Source organism: Hemicordylus capensis, chromosome 2, assembly GCF_027244095.1.
Source record: "Hemicordylus capensis ecotype Gifberg chromosome 2, rHemCap1.1.pri, whole genome shotgun sequence".
In the NCBI taxonomy this organism is placed as follows: domain Eukaryota; kingdom Metazoa; phylum Chordata; class Lepidosauria; order Squamata; family Cordylidae; genus Hemicordylus; species Hemicordylus capensis.
In genome coordinates, this window is record NC_069658.1 from 220,539,256 (window position 1) to 220,563,748 (window position 24,493).

General features: G+C 48.7%; 2 protein-coding genes across 6 annotated transcripts in view; both read right to left on the minus strand.

Moving 5' to 3' along the window:
- The window catches only part of RFX2 (regulatory factor X2), a 70,794-nt gene extending 63,209 nt beyond the window's left edge, over positions 1-7,585 (minus strand). For 2 of the 4 annotated variants that reach the window (XM_053302916.1, XM_053302918.1), the window contains exon 1: positions 7,450-7,585. Coding sequence is in view for 1 of the 4 variants with exons in the window: in XM_053302919.1 (XP_053158894.1) it covers positions 5,183-5,207 (25 nt within the window). In the remaining 3 variants the exon portion in view is untranslated. Of the gene's footprint in view, positions 1-5,182; positions 5,223-6,715; positions 7,239-7,449 lie in introns of those variants that run through there. The other 2 variants (XM_053302917.1, XM_053302919.1) reach the window with 2 other exon arrangements.
- Positions 7,586-21,087: 13,502 nt separating this feature from the next.
- ACSBG2 (acyl-CoA synthetase bubblegum family member 2) overlaps positions 21,088-24,493 on the minus strand; it is a 47,280-nt gene continuing 43,874 nt past the window's right edge. For both annotated transcript variants that reach the window (XM_053300833.1, XM_053300834.1), the window contains one exon: positions 21,088-22,730. In XM_053300833.1, coding sequence (XP_053156808.1) covers positions 22,639-22,730 — 92 coding nt within the window. In that variant the 3' untranslated portion in view covers positions 21,088-22,638. The remainder of the gene's footprint in view (positions 22,731-24,493) is intronic.

Sequence of the window (24,493 nt, forward strand, 5' to 3'; positions counted from 1 at the left end):
TATTGCTAAGAAACCTGCATATGTGGGGGATTAGACAGGCTAAATTTCAGGGCATGACTGACCTTGGATGTCTCTTGTTTTAGAAATTAGCTTCTGGTTTTAGAAATTTAGCCAGCAATTTTATATATAACTCTCTGGGAATTCTAGTGTGAAGGTCTGCTTTTAGAAATGGACGCGACATTTCCCAGCTTCTAATGTTTCTACATTCCTGCTTGGTTTTGAGTTGGGAGGGCTTCTGCTCCACGTACTGTATTACGAAATCCCTGTAGGGAAGGAAGAGCCTTCCTTGGAGGAATTAACATGAGATCCATGCAGTGGGGGAAACCCCCATGAGCAATCCTAATGCCTGGCAGAGGGGACATGCAGTAATGCCTATCCAGAAGCATTTCCCCCTCCTGAAAGGAATTTTCCACAAACCTACCCAGGCCAGAAAGACAGCAGAGAACTGAATGGAAGTCAAAAGCAAAAGAACACACCCACTTCTTCGGAAAAGTCTTTTCTTTTCCATGTTAATCCTCTGGTGACCCGACTAGAAGTGAAAGCAGCAGATCTGTCAGAACCTGGTCCGGCGACAGTCCAGGGGGCAGGGTGGGAAGAACCTTCTTCAAGCAAATCCTCCTCAAACTAAAAAGATGTGCCAAACTTCCAATGTATATTCTCAGGTGTGGCCCTTTCATGAGGCGAAGCCAGACGGTTGCCTTGGGTGGCAGATGATTGGAGCACCAGCTGGGCGGCAAAATGCCCACACCACTATCATTGGATAGGCTCTGCAGGACCGATCTGGCCCTTGCAAACTTGGCAAGGAGTGCCGCTCCTCAGGCTCTGTGCCAGGCCTGCTCAACTTTGGCCCCCCCAGCTGTTTCTGGACTACAACTCCCATAATCCCCAGCCACAGTGGCCAATAGCAAGGGATTATGGGAACTGTAGGCCAACTTCTGCAGGAGGGCCAAAGTTGAGCAGCCTTGCTCTTTGCAAAGCGTGTAAGAAGCAGAAGGAGAGGAGGCTGCTGGCACCCTAGCCCCCTGTGCCACTCTCTTGCAAGGGTGAGTTTTGAAAGGGGGCTGTCCCACCCCACCCGCAGCATTTGGTACCTTGCCTCAGGCCCTGCAATCCCTTGGGCAGTCCTTGTATATTCTCTCTCTCTCTCTCTCCCCCCCCCCGCTCTCTTACACACACACTCCCAATTATGAATACCTAGTTAAAAAAGAAACACTTGCCGATTGCCTCTGAAGAGGTCACAATTTCCTCCGATGTGGACATTTTTACAGAATTGAGCTACTCCCCCCACACCACCACAATAGGCAGCCAATGACTAGCACTGGTATGTGTAAGCCAGTCCAAAGCTTGAGGGTAGTAACTTCAGGGAACTATCTTTGAAGGCTAAATACAGCTGGATATACAGGGTTCAAAAAATATGTGTTCTGGACATGCCTCACAGAGCCGTTGTGAAAATAACTGGGGGTAGAACCCAGGATGCCACCCTGAGCTGCTAGGAGCAAGGGTGGGACAAAAATGGTAGATCGTGGCTCCACATTTCAAGAAGCACAGCAGAACTGCAACATATCGTATAAAAGCTTGCTTCTAATATCAGTGATATTAGATATCGTCTTGAAAAAATGAGGACAAGTGGGGTTTGAATCAGGGTTGCAGGCTTTGATCTATTTAGACCAGTGAACTAAGCCAGAGGTTCCTAAGCCTGGGTTCCCAGATGTTGGCGTACTACAACTCCCATCAACCCCTGTCATAAAAAGCCACTGTGGCTAGGGAAAACGGGAATTTTAGTCCAACAAAATCTGGGAATCCAAAGTTGAGAATCCCTAACAAAGCCAACACAAATCAATTCACCACTGGAATCCTATTTTAATTGGCAACTTAAGATTTTCTTCCATGTATCGGGTCTCTTTTGAAGCTGGCACATTACTGTAACAAGATGAACAAGTTGTTTGGGTAAGAACTAATCTGCCTACTTTCCTTTCACTATAACCTTAACTGACAATTACCATCTTTACAAGTTAGCCCACTTCAGCCTTAAAGATTCACATGTCTGCCATCTTGAATTGGGGTGGATGACATCATCACAAACTGTGCCTTCAAGGTGTCCCTACAATTGCACCTGATTTGGTTCATATCGGTCTAGGCATTGCGAAGTTGATAGGGAGACACACAGACACACTCACAATGCCAGGTGATCTCATAAGCTTACTTTCCTTATGGAAAGTAGGCAAAAAATGAAGATATTAACAGCCTCTCTCCTCAGAAGGAGCAGCACACTTTATTCATTAAAATAGAAGTTTTCTCAGGCTCCCTTCAAAATCCACCCCCCAAAAGTGCCTCACAATTCTGGAATACACATATGGATTTAAATTTAAATTGTTCAAAAAGGGAGGTGATTAGTCAGCTAAAAACATTTAAAGTCACTCAACAGCTTGGGTCTAAGGGTCTAAGTACAATTAAGTGTTCTATTCAGGAATGTTTTAAGGATTGATGTAAAGTCATTAGGCATTGGGGTTTCCCCCCCCCCTTCATATTTGCCAGCAGTTTTGAGCATTTAAACAAAATGAAGCCCGTAAATCAGCCAAAAGGGAGGGATAAGAGCATTTGCACAGAAAAATAGGCTTTTCCATATGGCACGCTTCAAAGCAAATGAAATTGCAGCCTCTTTCTCTGATGCAGTTACAACTTTATTTACCTACGGCATAATGAGGGAGGCGGGGAAGAGGACATAGAAACATAGACGCTGCCTCTTACTGAGTCAGACCCCTGGTCCATTTAGCTCACTATTGCCTACACTGACCGGCAGAGGCTCTCCAAGGTTTCAGGCAGGAGTCTCTCCCAGACCTACTTGGAATACAATGAACTCCTCAACAAAAGTTCCCAGAGTGGTTTACATAGATAGATAGATAGATAGATAGATAGATAGATAGATAGATAGATAAGGCTCCCTTTCCCCAAAGGGCTCATACTCTAGAAAAGGAAACCTAAGACAGACACCAGTAACAGCCCCTGGAGGAATGCTGTGCTGGGGATGGATAGGGCCAGTTGCTCCCCACCTGCTAAATAAAGAGAACCACCATTTTAAAAAAGTGCCAGGGAGATCCTGCCAGGGAGTGAACCTGGGACCTTCTGCATGCAAAGCAGATGCTCTACCACTAAGCTTATAGTCCCATCCCAAAATGTCCAAACAGATCAACAACACTGCCAGTTGCCATAGTGGTTAGAGTGCTGGACTGGGATCGCGCGGACCCTAGGTTCAAATCCCAGCTGAGCCCTGAAGCTCACTGGGTGATCTTGTAGGGCCTCTCTCAGCCTAATTTACCTCACAAGGTTGTTGTGAGGTTAAAACGGGGTGTAAACTGCCCTGCGCTCGTAAGGAGATGGGTGAATAAAAATGGTATTTCTAACGAATTGCCATTTGTGAAGAGGGAAATGCTGTGTGGGCTCCAAGGTTCTGGGACAAGGAAGAGGCTCCTTTCATATCCCAAAGAAGCAAACTTCAAATTCTCTCCTCTTTGTTTTATTTATAACCCAGCTTTCCACCAAGGAGCTCAAGGCATGTGAATGCAAACCTGCGTCTCCTTAGTCCTGGCCCAACACTTCAACCACTAGGCCACGCTGCCTTGCTTCCTTCCTTGGGTATTTCGTGCCCAAGTGAAAATGTTGGCGGCAAACCCTTCGCTAGTCTAGGGTCCAAACGTCAACCCTGGGAGCAGGTTTAATGACTGTGACATATTTTTCCTGTATGTTAACAGACCTAACTAACCGCAAGCCTCTTCTCTGCTGCAGGAAACCACAGCGAAACTCCCTTGATTGCTTGACATTCAGAAAAACTGTCACTGACAATGTATACCAAAAAGAAGAAGAAAACACAGGCCAAGTGGAAATGTTTTGAACTATTCCTAATAGGTTTCTAAGGTTTCACTTGCCCTCACTCCACGGGAATGATAGAAATGACTGCAGAAGAAGAACCAAGGAGCAGAACGGAGTGGATCTGCACCCTCTTCCCAGTTTCACTCTTTCAAAGATGAAAGAACAAAAGAAAAAAGAAAAATTCAAGGCGTCAAAACTTCTAAAAGGGCTCTTGCAACAACTGGAGAGTGAGAATTTGTTTCTTTCCAAAGTTTGTTTTGAAGTGGCGGCTGGAACTGAAGACACTGCATATCTATAAGAAGGTAAGGAGATTTAAGGAATCGCATCACAAACATTCTGTGATGTGATTCCTGGGCGCATGGAATCACATCACAGCATGTAAGAGCTGGAAGGGAGCTTGGAGGTCCTCTAGTCCAACCCCCTGAGTTACAGAGGGACAATTAGATACTTCCAGGAAGCCCGCCAGCACTGCACGCACAAAGGGAATGGAAACCTCATGGGGCACTCTGGACCTAGAAGTCTAGTTTCTAAATGGCTTATTGCAGGCTGGTAGCATCCGCCCCCCCCCCACTGCCCCCCATTTCTTTGCCAGTGTGAATATGGGCTCCTGGGTATCTGAAGTCAAGGAACCAGGAGGAATTGCAGACCTATTAAAAGACGGAGCAGAGAGGTTTAAAGAGACCCGGCACACACGGAAAAGGAAGCCATAGTCTCATGTATCCGAAATATAATCTCAAGGCAGCCTGTGTGCTGAAACAAGTGAGGTTCTGCTCCTCCAGCAGCCGCCTTCAAGCCCTGGCACGCCACCCAGACAGAATTCTGCTCCAGCAGGAATGCTAGCCAGGCTTTCACTACGCTGGCATCTGAGTCTCGCGAGGGGAGCAAATGTTTTAAATAGATCTCAGCAGCCCTTTTGACTGAGGACTTGAACAGAAAACCGATGTGCGCCCTACCATGGATCTCGGAGCTTGCTGAGTTTAGAAAGCACCAAATGTGTAATCAGCCAGTTCTGCAGCCAAGAAAGTATATAGTTCAATTTCACATGATCCGCCTGGTGCAGCACCACCAATATCAATGGAAGAATGTGGAGTTGCTCTTTATTTATTTAAAATATTAATATCCCTCCCTCCCTTCCTTGGGCAGCTCACAAACATAGTAAAAAAATCAACACATCTAAGCAAAAAGAACTTTTAAAAAAAACTAATTTTTTTCCAAACAAAATGACAGAGATATTTGAACTCTGCAGCAGACTCCAAACTGAAGATTAATTCTGTACTCAGAATTAATTTGTGCCAATAAAGCACATCTGATTTACCTTGAGTAATTTCTTCTGGAAGCATCAGGCTTTTTCCTGTCAGCTGCAATGGAATTTTGGTAGTTGTTTTGGAGGACAATGCAAGCTCCCAAGCTCCACAGGCAGAACATCTTCCGCCATCCGGACTCCGCAAATTATTTAATTAATGTTCCGTAAAACAGGGGAGAAAAAAATCCTAACCATTTGAACCGTTCACCCTGGAATCTGAAACATTTGTTCAGCCCCGTAGCCTGAAAAAATCTGGCACTGGCGCCAAAGAATTTCAAAGATTTCCCCCTCCCTGGCCCACGATAAAGGAGAACGATAATTTGATATTTTATACGATACCCATATCTGTGTGCGAGTCGATCACCATGGAAACGACCCGGTCCTTACCCAATTACTGCACAGGCTTAAATCCGTGACGCTAACCAGAAATTTCTTCTCGATTTCTGCTCAGCCTTATCTCCTGCATTAAAACTGTCGGGCTGTTTCGGAAGCAGAAATCTGATTGGCACAGAATCCAACACACATAAAGAAGAGCGCAAGTTAGAATGAGAAAAGCCCGATGGTGTTTGGCTACTTCAGATATGTTTAATGTAATCAACTATTTGAAATAAATAAATAATTACTTTTAAAAGGCACATTTTCACAGATAGCACTTGATCATGCCAAACCTTCTGCCACTACCTTCCTAACACTGCATTCCCCTAGTTTCAGTTGTGCTACAAGCAGAGAGAACACACATACACCAGACTATGATGAGATAGGTCGCAGTAAGTGAGCCAAGCTACACCAAGCACCCTGATGGATATAAATGGCAGTTTTTGCAAAATGCTGCAGATGCAACAGGCTTTAGATTGCAAGCCCATTTCCATTTTTGATTTTTGTACAGTGCCTAGCACTTTTAGGCTAGGCTGTGCTAGAATATTAGTTATAAATAAGTACATAAGAAATTATGCAGACGGCATACCAAGGAGAGAAACAGGGGGAAGAAGAGAGGGAGGGAAGAGAGGATGAATTCTGCCAGCACAAGCCTGGAGAAAAAGAAAAGGTTAAAAGGAATGCCATGGCGTCCGGGCTGAACCTAGAATATTGGGCTCTGTACAAGCAATCATGGAGACCAAAGAAGCATGGAGGCAAAAGGGGAAATGGCCTTCACGTCTGTAGCAACAGCCGTTCACGGACTATCCCATCCACCAAGGAACACTTTTACAGAGCCTGTTGCTTAGCACCGTGAAGGAAGAGAAGTTACAAGCTACAGATCGATGTGGAGCAAGGAGACAGGAAATATCAACAGTTTGCTGGTCATCCTGGCTTGGATTCAAGGCGCATTTCCATGCAGCCAAATGCTCCTACCATGTACCAAAAAGAGGAGTGTGCAGCAGTCAGGACTGCAGACCCAGGTAGGTGTTAGTGTTCCCTACTCTGGATTTGGGGGTCTCTCTCTCTCTTCCATATTGCCCTCCTCACCCACGAAGTCCGATCGATTATTACAGCCAACTTCTCATTGCCCTAATGCAGTCCCACTCTTGGTTCCCCACACAAGCCTACCTGGAGTTCTTGCTCCACTCTGAAGGACCAGTCCCTTTCCTCACCTTCACCAATCTGAAGTCACTCCAGTTTCTTTCTCTCTATGGCCCACACTTGCAAATAACATCTTCTCCGCACTAATCTGGAGTCTCTATCTGTCCTTCACTTTTGGAACCGCTTCTCGAATCCACCCTCCTTGCACCAATCTGGAGTCACTCCAGTTTCTTGCTCTTTCGCTGTCCCACACTTGCAAATCATATAGTCTCCGCACCAATCTGGAGTCACTGCCGATTCATTCTCTCTCTCTCTCTCTGACCTTCACTTTTAGAACTGCTCCTTTAATCCACCTTCCTCCATCAGTCTGGAGTCAGAGTCTCTTTCTCTCTACCCTTCACTTCTGGAAATACTCCTTGAATCCACCTTTCCTCCATCAAATCGGAGTCACTCCAAATTTGAAATGACTCCTCCCTGGAGACCGAGCCACTCCTCCCTGGAGACTGAGCCGCTCCTTCTGAAGTCCAGCCTTTCCTTTGACTCCTTCAAAATCCAGAGTCGCTCCAGATTGCCCACCCCCAACAACGATCCTCCCTCCCTCACACAAGCACTTTCCCCGGTTCCAGACTCTTTCCTTTCCTTTTCGTTCGGGAGTTACTCTAGCCCACCCTCCAGATGTTTGGTGGGGTACCTAATCCGGAGTGACTCCGGATCCCGCCCTGAGTGTTCGTCCCGGACAAGCGGCTGGCTGGCTGGCTTACCTGCCCTCCTCCACCTCCTCGGCCGGGCTGCAGCCGGGGCTGCGCGGGGCTGCTCGGCCGGCCGGGGCTGCGCGGGGCTCCCGTTGGCAAGGCGCCGTCTCCAGGGCTACGGTCACTATGGCGCCTCCTCGCGCGCGGCTCCGAGGCAACTGTTGCTAACCCCGCGCGCAACGTCACCGCCCTGACACGCCCCCTCCCAAGAAGGGCCGCTTATTGGCCAGATGCGCCTGTCCATTCCGAGCTGGGTGGGAGGGTCGATAGCCAATGGAGAGCGGGCGCGCGCGACACGGGGCGGGGAGTTGAGAGGAGGCGACTCCGGGGTGCGGTTTGGCGCGCGCTTGGCGCGGGCGGGAATGAGACCTCGGGTGTCTCTGAGCATATGCAAAGCTCTCCCACCCCACTTAGCACCTGGGAAGCGTTTCTTTAACGGCCAGGCGCCTCTGAGCATAGGCGAAACCCCTTTCTCTCTGAACCGCTTTTGAGCCCAGGCAGAGAGTGCTTTTCTTACTGAACACAACAGAGATATTTCTTTAAGGACCAAATGCTTCTTGCATTATGCTGAGTGTCCTTCCTCTGAGCACTAGTGTTCCGTCTAACAGGAATGCTCTGATGTTGTTGACTACAACTCCCATAATCCCCAGCCAAAGTCCATTGCAGCTGGGGATGCTGGGAGTTGTAGTCAACAACATCTGTAATTCCCTATTAAAGAGAACAGTGTTGAGCACCACAGATGTGTTTCTTTAACGACCAAGTGCTCCTGACATTGTGTAGACTGTAGAGCACCTTTCCCGAGTGTCCTTGGGCACACACACAGCAAATTTCCCCTTAGTGGCCAGATTAACCCAAGGGCTAATAAAGGTATAGCCTGTTCATCCTCTTAGGCTCCTCATAAACAATGCAGCCCTGTACCCGCTGAGCACGACAGAAGTGTTTCTTTAAGGGCCAAGTACCTAGTGCCTCTGAGCATGTACAAAGAGCCTTTCTTGTCTGCTCTGCAAATACACAGAATGCTTTTCCTTTTGAGCAGAACAAAACTGTTCTTTTATGATACTTGTTTCCTGCCTTTTCCCATAATAGTTTCAAGGTGACTTATAGCATAAAGTTTAAAACAAACCACACACAAAAGAATGTCAATAGAAACCATTAAAGCAGTAGGGAGAGAAACAGTAAAAAACCTGATAGAATCAGTTAAACCGGTTTCTTAAAGGACAAGTGCCTCTAAGCATATGCAGAAGATCTGTCCTCCATAAGACCTTTGAGCATAGACAAAGCATCTTTCCTCTGGGGCAGAAGAAAGGAGTTTCTTTAAGGCCAGGGTGCCTTTGAGCATATGCAGAGTGTGGCTTTCCCTCTCTGAGGGCCTATGAGAATTGTTTCAGAGTACATTTGCCCCTGAGAGCACCATTCAGAGCACATTTGCCCCTGAGCAAAACAAAAGTACCTATTAAAAAGACCAGGCATCTTAGAAGAGGTATTTCTCCCTCCTTTCTCATTGAAGGCAGGAATATTTTTGAAATGGTGCAAAAATCTAAAAACCATGCCCCCTTCCCCCAGATTGTTCTATCAACAGATTTAATCAATTAACTAGCCAATACAATTAATTTTGCACTGCCTGTTTAGCAGGGGTTGCTGGGGGAGGTGAGGAAGCAACACCCCCCCCCATTAATGGAGGACAATTGGTTTATTTATTTATTTATTTATTTATTTATTTATTTATTGTTTGATTTATATGCCATTTTTCATTAAAATAATCTCAAAGCGGTTTACAATAAAAACATTACATAATTAAAATACAAAAGTACAGATAATATAACTATAGAAATAATATCTCTATTTTAAAATTTAAGAACCCATTAAAAATAATATAATCTATATATATATTTCTCCTGGGTATGCCCAGGAAAAATGCATCCCGGCAGCCCAGCTGATTGGCTGGGCTGCGGGGGCGCCTGATTGGTCCTGGCGCACCCAGGAGAATTGCCTAGCTGGGCGGCTGCGGAGGCAAGGCGGCGGGCCCGGAGGTGGAGGACCAGGAGGCGGCGGCGGACCCGGCAGCGGAGGGCCAGCTAGAGGCACAGATGCTCTGTGCCCGGGCCCACTAGTAATTCATAAAACACAAAGCAGCATCAGCAATAAAAACAATACTTTCATTTAAAAGCCTGGGTGATGAGCCACATCTTCACTTTCCCCCTAAGAGCTGTCAAGGAGACTGAGTAGCGGATGTCAGGCAAGAGAGCTTTCCAAAGCCTGGGGGCAATGACTGAGAAGGCCCTGTCCCCGCTTGCTCAACAACTGAGCTCTCTCACCGTCAGCATGTGGAGCAGCACCCTCTCTGAAGATCTTGTCAACGGGCAGAAACCCTTGGGAGCAGGCGGTCCTTCAGATATCCAGGGCCCAAACCATTAAGGAGAAGCCATTAAGGATGAAGCCATTTTTGGTTGAGTAGGGAGAGATACAAAAATGTGCATTTTAAAACAGAGTCTCATGTGAATCTGAACGGAAGCGGTGCTTCCGAATCTGAACTGCAAGGACTGAATCACAACACTGAAAAGAAGCACACCAAGAAGTTTAATGGCTTGACTCACTGAACATAGAATAGGGGTTGTGGGGCGGGAGGGGGGAGAAAATGTGTGGAGTTTTTAGCAGTGGAGGATGAGAGAGAACAATGAGAGGGGAGTTGGAGGTCTGGGGTATGTGGATTGCAGCCAGGGGTTAACCCCCCCCCCCTTTTAAAACAGTCTGTAATATCTGTCGGATTCACAGGGTAATTATGGGATTTTCTATAATTAGTGAGTCCCCTAATTCCCAAATGTCATGCAGCTGCGCGCCCACTACAGCACCACCACCACAAGAGAATTCCCAGCCCGCCACAGACACCAATGCATTATTGATGAAAGGTTCCTCTGAGCCCAAAGTACCCACCTGAAGAGAAGTGGTCCAGGCTGCCCATCACACCCCTGGATGAGTCACCGCTCTGGCCTTGCCTCCTTCCAACCAGTCGCTGCTGGGACGGGGTGACTTTGCCATGTCCCTTCATTTAGATGCTCAGTCACTCCTGATGCAGAATTTCTTGCTTGCAGAAGAGGGTGCTGGTCACATCTCTGGAAGAGTCACTGTCCTGGCCTTATCTCCTTCCAATCAGCCACTTTCTGGCCAATTCTACTGTGACTCTGTTGCAGGTCCAGTTGGAGCATTCGAGAACTCCCTTTATAGAGATGTAGCATCACTGCTTGCCCTCAAAGGAGGCTGCCTGTTACAGCTCTGCTCCGAGTTCACTTTTCTCCAACCAGCCTCTGCTAGCGCAAAGTTCTGCAAAGGTAGCTGTTTATTGCATCTCTGCATGAGTCCATACAGTAAGAAAGTATGTCTAGGTCTGTAACTCATGCAGAAGCGGAGTAGGATGACGTCTTTTGCACCCATACTTCAGCCCATGTTCCCTCACACACAGGCCTTCCTCAGGGTTTGTGCAGAGGGGCAGGTTCCATTCCTAACTACAACAGACTCTTGTGTGAGAAAAGTTGTCTGCTACTTCCTATGCTTTTTCAGATCAGCTGGTGAGCATCTGCATCTGAGTGTGTGCGCAGGCATGCACACACGTAGCAATCTCTCCCTCTGCTGTCAGAAAAGTAGAACGCAGCTCAAACTGATAGCAGGAGTAATCAGAGATTTTTGCCAGCATCGATTGCAAGGGATGGATTTTGGAACACAGAATCAATTTCACAAGGGAGTGACTGGGGCATTGATGACATCAAGTACCTTACTGGTTGAAATCTGTGCCTGTTTGTTTGGGAATTTGGTTCTTACACATGGACTACAAAGCTCATGTGGTCCCAGAAAAGCCGTTAAAACGTATTATAGTGTTCCTGCATTCAGATATGCAGCCACTCTTCACCAATTGCAGTTTTGAGTATCCATGACTGGGAAACTGTGTCTAGTCTCACCAACCACAACCTGAGTACCCATGGTTGGCAAGGTTTTTTCGTGTTGGAGGGGGATTGGTTTCAGTGATTTTGGTGTGTGTGGAGGTGGAGTTTCAGAGATTCAGTCTGCTCATTCCTCTGGCTGACCCTTGCTGATTTAGAGTGCATTTGAGTGTTTGTTGGGTTTAAAAAAAAATAAATCCCAAAGGTTCAGTCCACTCAAGCCAGTTAGGGTTAGTGACTCTTGGTGATATTAAGGGATTTTTGCCAACTTTAAAAGCATTTTTCCTTCCCCCCCCCCTTTTTTGGGGGTGTTTTTGCAACCGTGGGTCCCAACCCCACCCCATTTCCCATAGGCTTTAATGCCTCGCCAACTACAAATTTGCCCACCCTGGGGTTTTGCCAGAATAGAACCCTCACAGTTGGCAAGGGATGAGTGTATTTATATATGTTTGTGTGAATGCCTGCACCTGTGTTCAGTTTAAGTGGGAAACTAAGTACAGGCCCTGAAATGCACTGCTGTACATAATATGGAAACAACTGTGCCTGGATGCAGGCCTCTACCTGTGTGTACTGGACCAGAGCCCTGAGATGCCCATCACTTCTAGCACCTGTGTACCGTGGGGAAGCATTGCTATGTGCTGTGAAGGGCAACAACAGGTGTGCCGGTGTTCTCTTGGGGTTACCTTGGATGCATTAAGACACACCCCTTACATCTCCACCTTATGTTTTTTGCAAGGGAAGGATACACAGATGCCAGCTCCCAGGATGTAGACTGGAAGTAGTGACCTGCAACATCCATGGAAGAGACATTTCTGGGCTGAGTTTTTAAGTGCAACTTGTATTTGAAGTGGCGCTGTCTTGGCAGAGAATAGGCCAGCTTTGGATTTCAGGGGTTGCTTGGTAAACTGCCCTTGGTGGGCCATGGAGGAACCTTTGCCACTTCAACAAAGCTACGGGCACAGAGGTCTGCCAGGAACTGGCCTTTGGTCCTTTGCAGAGATGCAGCGGTGGAAAGTTTTCTATTTCTAAAATTTAACTGGATGGCATTTAGATTAGTTCTGGGCACGTGCAGCCTTGTGAGTTCCAGACTATGGCTGTGCTGTTATAACCTTCCCCTACTTTCCTCAGAGATCAGTTCTGAAATGGAATGTGGAGGCAAGTTTAATCAATCATATTTTCTATAATTTTCTCACACATTGAACTAGGAAATTCGATTCCCTATTCAGAACAGTAAACCACCAAACAAATGGGGCTGCAGGAGTCTCACACTCTCTTTGTAATCCTCACAGTAACAATCAAACAGCTGCTCCCAAGCTTCTCTTCAGTTATGGAGCCTGAGTCTCTTAGTTTTTCTGGTTCCTGATGCTGATTCCATAACTGGGCAATGCTGAAGAGCAAGCAGCTGCTATCCAGTTCTCCTTGTCTAGGTGTCTTTCTCCATTCTTTCTTCTATTGTTGCAAACTCTCGCTTCTAATCTCCAGTCTCTCACACTCAGAATATCCTCACAGAAACCCTTCTATAGCCAAATGTAATTCATGTCCCTCCCCATCCAACACTGCCACTTGAGCAGGGAAGGAAGGGGAGACTTCTGCCAGTCACCCCTTTCCCTCTCAAGCCCACTGTGAATCACTAAAATAGGTCCCAGTAAGTTGTCTGACCCTCAGGGACATACTTTGGTGACAGGCAGCTTCAAAGGGAAGGTTGGTGATCACCCCTTTCCCTGCTCAGGTGACAGGCAAACTCAAACGGCTGCACATGTCCAGCATGGTGTTTCACAAAATGCATTTAGCAACTATGAATGGCTGTCAAAGCAGTATTATATTTTATGTTTTCCTAGGAAGTGTGAGTGTAAATGTCTCATTTCCCACTAAAATATATTCCCACAAAACTCAAGTACAATTAAAATGGGCCTTTGGGGCAGTTGCACCGTTTATAGAATAGCCTCCCCAGTGGGGTCCACCTGGCTTCATCAATTTGTTCTTTTAGATGCCAGGTAAAGACCTTTTTGTTCATGCAGGCCTTAAATTTAAATATTTGTAAGTTTGATTTTAAGTTTTGGAATTGCGTTGTGTTGTATCTCCCCTGCTCCACCCACCCCCACCTCTGCTTTGGTCTTATGATTTTTATGCATTGTGTTTTTATTTTGTTTTAAATGCTGCGAGCTGCCCAGAAAACATTTGTTATGGTATAGCTAATAAGTTGATTTTTAAAAAGATTAAGACTCATGAAATGCCTGTATCAATCTCCCCCAAATATTTCATTTCAACCACTTGAAAAATGTGATACATGGTGTGGGAAGTTAATATGATGGAGTCCCTTTTGCTAAGCAGGGTTCATGTTAGTTTGCTTTTGTAGGACAGCCACATGTGAGTACTGTCTGCTATAAGATCAGAACAACCCTGCTAGATTGTTCTCATGCTGCAAGGCTCATCAAGTCCAGCATCCTGTAAGCCCACAGGCAAGAGTTTAGAACACCTTCCCTCATCACCTCAAATTGGCCAAGTTCCTCAGCCTCTAAACCTGAGCTCAATGCTGGAGAGGGTACTGTATATGGTCAGTATCCTCTGTCGTGAAGACAGATGCAAAAAAACTCATTCAGGTTCTCTGCAACCTGCTTATCCTCCCAAATACTCCCTTTCACACCCTCATCATCTAAGGGGCCAACCACTTCCCTGGCAGGTTTCTTGCTTCTGATATATTTAAACCAGTGTTTGTTATTCCCCTTGACACTTCTAGCTCTGTGCTCCTCATATTTTGCATCCTTTGTCTGCTTGCATTTCTCTCGCCAGAGTTTATGTTCCTTCCTGTTCTATTCATTTTGGGAAGGATTTCCAGTTCATGAAGGAAATCTTCCCTTTTCTGTTCTCTTCAGTGGGGTGGGGCTGTAGCTCAGTGATGGATCACCTGCTTTGTACGCAGAAAGGTACATTGGTACTCACCGTGAAGGTGTCTTCTGGCTGGTGTAGAAGAGGTCACCCAACGTGGGATTACATCCCTCCACATGCTCCAGAAGGCAGGAAGTAGAAAAAACTGAAGAACTCAACCCAGTGCATGTGGGTGTATACCTTCAGTACCTACAACAGCTCAAGCTCCAGAAGAAGTAATATAACTATAACATGAACAGGAAAATATCACAATATAACTCAGAACAAGAAGAGGAAGAGTAGAAAAGAGTAGCCCTCCCTCCCGGGTCAGAGATCCAGCCAAGAAAAAGAAACGAACCCTGGGTGGGCCTTGGGTGACCTCTTCTACACCAGCCAGAAGACACCTTCACGGTGAGTACCAATGTACCTTTCTCAGCTGGTGTAGGAGGTCACCCAATGTGGGAGATACCACAGCACCAACCACGGGAGGGAAACAGAGTGCCCAACACTGGATCTACTGAGCCGGAAGGACCCTCTGAAGGACCCTCCGACCAAAGGCCGCCCTTGCCGAGGTGTGCTCTTCCAACTTATAATGTCTTGAAAACGTGAATGGAGACGACCACGTAGCTGCCTTGCAGATCTCCTCCAGCGATGCTGCGGAGGACAGCGCCGCCGACGTGGCTGCCGATCGCGTAGAGTGGGCCGTAATCTGATCAGGAACTGGCAGGTCCTGCGACCTATACAACTCCACGATACAGGACTTCACCCATCTGGCGATGATCGCCGCTGAAACCTTCAGACCCAACTTGGAGGACTTGAAGGCTACAAACAGGGCGTTGGATTTTCTAAATGGTTCCGTCCTACGCAGGTAGACCTTTAGCGCCCGACAGACATCCAAACTGTGCCATTCCTTCTCAGCAGGGTGTCTAGGTTCCGGACAGAATGAGGGAAGAAAAATGTCCGCAGTTCTATGGAAGATCAAGTTCACCTTGGGAGCGAAGGAAGGATCGGGAATGAGACGAACTGCGTCCTTAGAGAAAACACACAGGCCACTCTTAATGGATAAGGCCTGCAGCTCCGAGACCCTTCTGGCCGACGTTATAGCCACGAGAAAGGCCACCTTCCATGAAAGTAGCTGAAGAGAGGTGGAACGCAGCGGCTCGAACGGGTGAAATTGAAGCCCTCGGAGAACTACATGCAAGTCCCAGGATGGGAAACGATGACAGACTGGCGGAGATAAGTGTGCTGCCCCTCTCAGGAATTTCTGTAAAAGGGGGTGTTTTGCTTGGGAGGCACGCTGTTGTGGGAACAGCATCTGGACCAAACACGCCGCTTGCCGCTTGAGGGTGTTAGGTTTCAGGCCCATGGATAGACCATCCTGGAGAAAGTCCAATAGCTCCCTCAACTTACACCGAGCTGCCCAACAAAGAAAACTTCTCCAAGTTGACTGATAGATCCTATTGGTAGAATCCTTCCTGGAGGCGAGGATAGTTTCAATAACCTGCTCCGACAATCTTTCCCGGCCTAGGATAGCCCGCTCAGCTTCCATGTGGTCAGTTGCAACCATTCTGGTCCTGGGTGGAGAATTGGGCCTTGCTGTAGAAGGTCTGGACGACAAGGTAGTCTGAGGGATCTTTCCACAGCCAGCGCCACGATTTTGGAGAACCAGGGTATCCTGGGCCAGTAGGGCGCAATCAAAATCATGGAGGACCGGGACCCCCGAAGCTTCCTCAGGCACCGAGATAGTAAAGGAACTGGAGGAAAGGCGTACAGCAGCAAACGAGGCCACGGTGTTGACAGAGCGTCCACTGCTTCCGCCCCCTCCGACGGGAAGCGCGAATAGAACCTCCGCAGTTTGGAGTTCTCCCTGGACGCAAAAAGGTCTACACATGGGTTACCTAGCCTCTCCGTCACCCACTGGAATACCGAGGGGTGGAGGCCCCACTCCACCGGCTGAATCCGCTGCTGACTGAGCCAATCCGCCTGTACATTGGAGGCCCCGCTCACGTGATGTGCCAGGATAGATAACAAGTTCTGCTCTGCCCAATCCAGCAAGGTCACTGCCTGTAGGTGGAGGGACCTCGACCTCGTCCCCCCTTGCCTGCTGATGTGCGCTTTGGTCGCGGTGTTGTCTGTGCGCACCAACACATTCCGTCCCTGCACAAGCGGCCGGAAAGATCTTAGGGCCAGGAACACTGCCCGCAGCTCGAGCCAATTGATGCTGTGACGCGATTCCTCCCTGGACCACTGGCCCTGAGCAGATTCGTTCCGGCAGTGTGCCCCCCAGCCCCACAGGCTGGCATCTGTTGTGACTAGAATCCTTTCTCGTTCCAGAAACGGTCTCCCCTTGACGAGGTTTTTCCGAACTGTCCACCACTTGATCGCCTCCCTCAGATCCTCGGGTAGGAGAATTTTCTTGTCTCGCCGCAGCACAATTCTGCTCTGATGGGGAAGAAGAGCCCACTGCAATCTGCGAAGGTGGAGCCTTGCCCAGGGAACCGAGTACATGGCCGCCACCATGAGCCCGAGCAGTCTTGCTAACTTGAGGAGGCTGGCTTGGTCTTTCCTCAACACTCTGTTGGCCACGGATGACAGGACTTCCATCCTGTCCTCTGGAAGGAACAGTCTGCAGACCGCAGTGTCCATGATGACTCCCAGATGACGAAGGCGCCGGGACGGTGTCAGGTGGCTTTTGGCTAAGTTCACCAGGAAGCCGTGTTGTCCAGGACACTCTCTCTACTGAGACAAGGTGGGGCTCATGGCCTTGGCCAAAATTGCTCGAATCAACAAATCGTCTAAATTAAAAAAAAAAAGATGAATGCCCTCCATGCGAAGGACGGCTACCAGGGGGCTCAGGATCTTTGTGAAGACCCTGGGGGCCGATGAAAGTCCGAATGGCAGTGCTCGGTACTGAAAATGCCTTCCCATGTAACAGAAACGCAGCAGAGGTCGACTGAGGGGATGGATGGGTATATGGAGATAGGCATCCTGAAGGTCTATGGATACCAAGAAGTCCCCTGCCTGCAGAGCCTCTGAGATGGTGCGTAGAGTTTCCATCTTGAAGTGCTTCTTTATCACAAATCTGTTGACGGGGCGCAAGTTCAGTACCGCCCTTGCTGACCCATCTTTCTTTGGCACAGTGAATATTACAGAGTACATGCCCCGGCCTCTCTGGTCCAATGGAACCTCCTCTATGGCTCCTATTTCCATCAGATGTTGGATGGCTAGAAGGAGGCCCTTGTGCTTTGCAATGTTCTTTGATCTTGGAGTAAGGAGGAACCTGTTGCCAGGGCGACTGGAGAGTTCCACCCTGTAACCCTGCTTTACAATAGAAAGAACCCAATTGTCTGAAACGGACTCTTTCCAGACGTCCCAGAAGTCCAATAGTTGAGCCCCCACCCCACTGGCCAGAGAGTAAGGAATGCTGCTTGGGGCCCCGGGACTGGGGGTTGAAGGACTGACGGTTCTGGGTATGAAACGATTGTCTGCCCTGACCCCTAGATCTATTCTACTGGGGCCGAAAAGAGCGGAAGGAATCCCTCTGCCTGAATTGCGGTCTGAAGGCTCTATAGGTTTGAGTATTCCTGCGCGGAAAAGCCTTATCTTCCTTGCGTGTGACCGATGGCAATGCCTTACGCTTGTCCTGGGTCTCAATGAGCACCTCCTTGAGTGCTTCATCCCTGAAGAGCTTACCCCCTGCATAGGGAACAGCTGCCAGGTTTGCCTTAGAGGTGTTGTCAACTTTCCAATATTTGAGCCAAATATTGCGCCTGGCTAACATGCCTGCACCCAAAGCATGAGCTGAGAAGCGCACGCTGTCGAACGTGGCATCTGCTGCGAGGGCAGCCGCTTTTTGTAAACGTAGTAGCTTGCGTCGCATCTGAGATTCTTCCGACGGTGGCTTATTGAGAAGCTCATTGATCCATAACACTGAAGCCCTCGATACCAGGGAGGCTGTAGTGTTGGCCCTGATGGCCATAGCAGACAAATCATGAAGCCTGCGCAGGGCTGCCTCTGCTTTTTTGTCCACAGGGTCCTTAAAGGTGGAATCCCTGTCCTTGGGGACCACTACTCCACTAAGGAGGGCTCCAAAGGGGGCATCCGTGAGGGGAACCTTCAGAAGATTCAGTGTCTCCTCGTCAAAGTCATAAAGCTTTGAGGCGGCTGCTGGTGCCCGCTTAGCAGTGGCAATGGCGGACCATTCCTCTTTTATAGTGGCAGAGAACCCCTCAGGCATAACTGCCTTAGACTGCAGTGGCTTTGAACTGGGTAGGACAAGGTCGCCCTTGGAAACAGGATTATCCTCCTCAGGGGTCACCGGCCTAAGACCCAAAGCAAGCAGGGATCAGTTAGTAATAGTTTGGGCATCCTCTTTCAGAGAGAGTCTTTGACTAAGCCCCAAGCCCCTGCTCTTCAGGGATCTCGCTATCCTCATCAGAGGAAGAGTCAAGCTCAGGTTCCCCGCTCCCTGCACCAGCCACCTCGTTTCTGTGTTGCATAATGTCGGGAGACTCCTCCCCCGACTCCTCCGAAGAGCAAAGTTCCCGGGCACGAGAGTAAGAGGTGACCCTCATGGCGCGCCTGAGTCTGTTTCTGACCGGGGACAGGTCCTGGGAGTCCAAGGATTTGGACCCCTCCTCCCGCCGTCTGGGTGCCGTTTCCCTAGACCGCCCTTTCAGCACAGACACCAAAGAGCGCTGGACTGCCTCCTCGATCCAGCCCCTTAGGGCCTCTGGATCCACGGAGCTCCCGGGGAGGATCGCGGGGGCGCCCCCACCTGGTGTCGGGTGGCCAGGGGAGCCCAAATCCAATGGCTGTACGGTCGCCTCCCTGCTCCCTCGTGAGGGCCCTGGTCTCACCAGAGACAACCGCGTCGGGCTGTCGTCCGCATCCTGCTGCCCCGCGGTTTGATCCCCCTTGCCCCGATGCTCTGCTGGTCTGGGGCTGGCGAGTTGATCCTGCTGCCGTTCTTCCACCGGCCCGCCCACTCAGTCCTGTGCTGGGCGCGCAGCCGCCGGCGATAGGGGGGCGGGGATCGAAAGGCCGCCTCCTCCACAGCGCGTCTCGGCAGCCGCTCTGGTGAGGCTGTCCGGTGTTTGCGCGCGCTCGGCAAAAGTTCCCGCTCGGCGTGCTTGCTCTTTTTCTTCTGCTTCTTTCGTGGGGGGGGACGCCGAGCGGAGGTGATCGTGCCTGGTCACAGACCTGGCATCCACACCCTGGCCTTCTAGCTGCGGGGAGAGTCGCTGTGGCCTGGTGGCGTCAGCAAGACTCCCCCTAGCGGCTGACATTTTGGTGGCGTTCTTTTCACCCGCTCGAGCCTTAGGCGGGAAAGACCATTGGCGGGCTGCTTGCTCCCTCAACGCCAAAATTCCAACCACCTTCCTTGCGGCCATCGAACAGAGGACCGACCAGAGGTGAAGAGAGATTGAAAGGGCAGTAACAACAGAGAAGGAAGCGAGGATGAGTAGTAAAAAGGAATTATTTTTTTAAAGGTCTATAACAATAGTAGAAACAGTCAAAAGTGTAAGAAAGGTAGATAAAGAGCAGGAAATACGAGAGAAAAGGAGAGAACAGGGAAGATCACGAAGCGAGCTGAGTAGAAGAACCTCCTGGAGCGAAGGCAGGAAGTAGAACTGTGGGTATACGCCCATATGCACTGGGTTGAGTTCTTCAGTTTTTTCTACTTCCTGCCTTCTGGAGCATGTGGAGGGATGTAATCCCACGTTGGGTGACCTCCTACACCAGCCGAGAAGGTCCCAGGTTCAATTCTTGGAAGCCTCTCCAGGCAGGGCTGTGGAAGACCCCCGCCTGAAACGCCCAAGAGCTGCTGCCAGTCTCAGTGTAGACAATACAGAGCCAGACAGAACAAGGGCCTGACTCTGCAGATAGCAGCTTCCTCTGTTGTGAGTTGACTGCCAACAAGCCTGCAGCAACTATAGGTGGATCTCCCCAAGTGAGCTTAAGGAGCAGTGGGGAATCACAGAAGACATTGTCTACTTTGGTAACCCATGCCCAAGCTATGCAGGGCTTTAGAAGATAGGTTTCAGAGCAAAAGGCTGGCCTCTAGCAGCAGCCAGTGCTGAAAAATGTAATATGGCCAGTCCAAGTTATCCTAGAAAGCAAGCTGGCTGCCAAATGTTGTACTAACTTGTTTCTGTACTACCTACAAAGGCAGACCTCTAGAGAGAGCACTTTGCAGTAGTCAAGCTTAGCTATTATCAGCAAGTGTACCACTGTTGGTGATGAGGCTATAACTTGAGTGGCGGGGGTAGAGCATCTGCTTTGCATGCTGGTCCGAGGTTCAGTCCTAGGCATCTCCTCCGGGCAGGGCTGGGAAAGACTCCTCCCCACCCCCGGATACCTTAGGGAGCTACTGCCAGTCTGTGTAGACAATATTGAGCTATATGGACCAAAGGCCTGACTCTGTAGAGGTAGCTGCCTAGGTCGTCAGAAGATTTTTAGAAATGGCTAAATCTGATAGAAAGCACTCCTGTTCCCATTGTCTCCTAAATCCCATTGAACACAGTGTACACTAAGTAAAAGCTTCATATATTTTAGTATATTCCAGCATAGTGTAGTGATGAAGGAGACCCAGTTAAAATACCCAGTGAGGTTGATGGCTGAATGGGGGTCTCTGGGTAGTCACTTATCTATTAAGCCCAACTTACCTTACAGGTTGTTATGGAGATAAGCCACCATGTATATCATTCTGGGCTCCTTGGAGGAAGAGTAGGATATAAATGCAACCGTACATACAAATAAAAACACGATGTCAAGTTCAAGCCCAAAACTTTGCCGGTTGACTCATGAGTCAGCGTTTCGAATGGGATGAAGGATACCGACCCAGTGAGCCATTCAGATAATTTATTACACACTCATTCCAAATGAGATAGGGGATATTAACATTGTCCCACAGACATGATTTCCAGAGCTCTTTTTTTTGGTTAAACATAACTGGCAACATTCTTCACACTATTTTTCAGCTGCATTAAGCATTTAACCCCATATTTGAGACAGTTTGGACAAATTTCCCCATCCACAATTATTGCATTCATAGCTAGTACATTCCAGATTCCCTCTTTTCTGGGGAGATTGTGGTTTCCCTCCTCCCCCCTGTATGACGCAATCCACCTCAACATGATAGAATTAAGCTATCTATGCAATTTCTGAACTCCACAGTATACATTCTAGGATCCTCTAGGCTGATAATCATTTGATCCATACAAATAAGGACACCAGTGCAGGGCGCAGATAAGTCTCACAGCACAAACGCAGGCCGAGCCCTTGCAGACACAGAAATAACTAGCTTCCTTAGAAGTACACAACACTCACCTATTCTCACCCGCACCCCCATCTATGTTCCTGAGTTGTTTACTACACCAGCATACATGCAGCTTTTTAGACTGAGTGTCAGAAAGGGCTGCCAGGAACAGCCTCCAATTTTCCACCAGTGAACTTGCTCAAATGGTCCCAGAAGAGTATGCGGTCTTCTCAATCCCCCGCCCCCCACCGTAAGAACTGTAGTACCGACACACATACACAAGTCTATCTAAAAAATCAAGAGTTCTGTAGCCAGATGCCCAGGCTAAAGTGAGGATTTCAGCTAGTGCACAAGTTTATGCCAAATACTCTACCACATATGCATGGAGTGGACAATAACCACCCATTTATGACGACTTCAAAGTTCCAGGAAGGCCAGTCTGCTCCTCTGAATAAAAAGCTACACAATATTGCACAGGGCAAGTGATGCTCATTCACGAGTTGTCCCAGCCCAGGGAATTACCTTCATGGTAATCATCTCATTGGATTGCTGGGGGGGTGGGGTGGATGGGAAAGGTGCCCTGCCCCGAGAGAAATTCTGTATAGTCTGTACACCCTGACAAGTTACACACACACACACACACACACACACACACACACACACAGAGAGAGTAAAAGCATCGCAGAAGACCCTTAATTCTGGGAAGAGAATTGGGTTCTCTGTACATTCATTTCAGATGGGCTAGGAAAGACCCCGACTTTGGTGGAAGAGATTCTTGGTGCCATCTTGTGCCATCTTCAGCCAGCCACCTAGAACTGCAGAGCTGTCGTGCCATTTTAGAAACACATCCAGGTGCCCCCGATGGGTTATCAGAATGAACCCAGAAACTGCAGTTAGTGCCATTTAAGTTTTGGAACCAGACACTCGGGGGTGGGTTGGAAAAAAGGCCAAGTTCAGGGAGTGTGAAGGGAGTTCAGGGAGGTGCCTTTATTGAAACCTTGTTTATCAAGAAAAGATGGTGTTTCTCTCTTTTCAGGAGGAGAGAGTCCATGCAACACAGGGTCACATTTACAGAGGACAGCAGAGGAAAGCAAAGATGGGTCTGAGAGGCAGGCTGGAGAAGTGTGTCCATTTGGAGGGCTATGTGGTGCTTGTTGGTTCTGCATAAAGCTGGTCTATTTGCTGTTTGTACATCTTGACCACCACGGGCCTTTTCAGTTTCATTGTGGGGCCTGCAAGAAAACACACACACAGGGACTCCATTAAGTGTTGCACCAGATGGAAGGGCTGGCCCTGGGGTCTTTGGCACCCTGGGGGTCATTTGACTTCAGCACACACACACACACCCCGGCAGCTGAGAAGTGGAGGGCCCCGGTTTTAATTCAAGCCATACAGACTGCTCATTTGCTGGGTTGAATGGCCAGCAAGTGGCTAGCCTGTGCTGGTTTGGAATGCAGTGGGCGAGGTGGAGAAAGTGGAGGAGCCTGAAGCTTGCCCGCCCTCCCCTCTACAGTGCAGGTTCTACAATCCTTGGGGTCCAAACGTGTTGTCTTCCCAAGAGGCAGCTAAGAGATCCCCCACCACGACCAGCTAGGCCTGACTGCAGCCTAAGCCAACCATCACCACCCCCACCCCCCATCCACTGAAATGCAGTTTTGGGTCCAGGCAGTTGAGAAACCAGGATGGAGGCTCACACCTGAGCAGCCACAGCAACAACAGAGCTGAGCAAGGTGGGGACAGGGGAGGAGGGAGCACAACCTCCACCCAGGGAGATGCAGTGCCCCCAAGAACTGGTGCCCTTAGGCATCCACTTAGGTCTGCCTAGTGGATGAGCCAGGCCTGCTGGATAACATGTGGTTTTGGGAGTGTTGCCAAGTGGACCAGGATGGGGAGGTCCCCAACTGCTCAAGGGATTTGGAGGATTACACCTCTCCCTTAAGAGGCAGGGGTGGTGGTGGGGTCAGTATATGTTGCCCTTCAGCTGTAGACACATCCAGCTATTAACTCCGCTTACCTAGGGGTTCTCATCCTTGGGCCCCAGGTGGAACACAACTCCCACCACCCTCTGCCATTGTGAGAGGGAGTGATGGGGTTGCAGTCTGACATCTGGGAAGCCAAGGTTGAGAAGCTCTGCGTTAAGCCAAGGTCCCCAGGGAGCAGACCACGTCTCTCCAGGCCAGCACCCAGGCCCTTTTCACATGTCCTGCTGCCAAGCCAGGGCTCCCAATCCTATATTTGTGCATTTGATTTTTCTTGCCCAAATGCAGGACTTGACATTTGGGTCTGCTGGACGTTAGCATAGTGGTTTTGACCCAGTATTTGAGGCAGTCCAAAGTATTAGCTATTCCCCCAGCAACGTGTCATCTGCAGATCTGAGAAGCATTCCCTCTACTCCCTCCAAGTCCGCTCTATTAAAAAAAAAGTGTTGAGCAGCCCAGGGCCCACGAAAGAGCCCTGAGATGCCCTACTCAGTACCTCCCTCCAGAAGGATGTGGGGCCATTTGCTGGGCCCAATTGATCAACCAGCTGTGAATCCACCTTCTGCTGCTATGAATGTTTATACACCATTTTTCAACAGAAGTTCTCAGAACAGTTTAAACCGAAAGGTATTTAAGGTAGGTTGTAAGCCCTTCTGGAACAGGGAACTAAGAAGGGCTCACCCATGTCTGATAATGCAAAATACTAGATATGTAAAGGTGGTTGACTGTAGGACTATACCTAATATGCCTTGCTCATAAGTGCCATTTTGTGACCTTGCAATGCCTGTTTTTTACCCATATGCCCTGCACCACAGTGGTTTTATTTACAAACAAGGAACTAAAAAGGCAATTGATTGATTAAGTGCTGTCAAGTCGGTGTCGACTCTTAGCAACCATATAGATAGATTCTCTCCAGGATGGAGACAATTTGGCCTTTAAGCTCTCTCAGTGGTATATTCATTGCTGTCATAACGAGTCCATCCACCTTGCTGCTGGTCATCCTCTTCTCTTTCCTT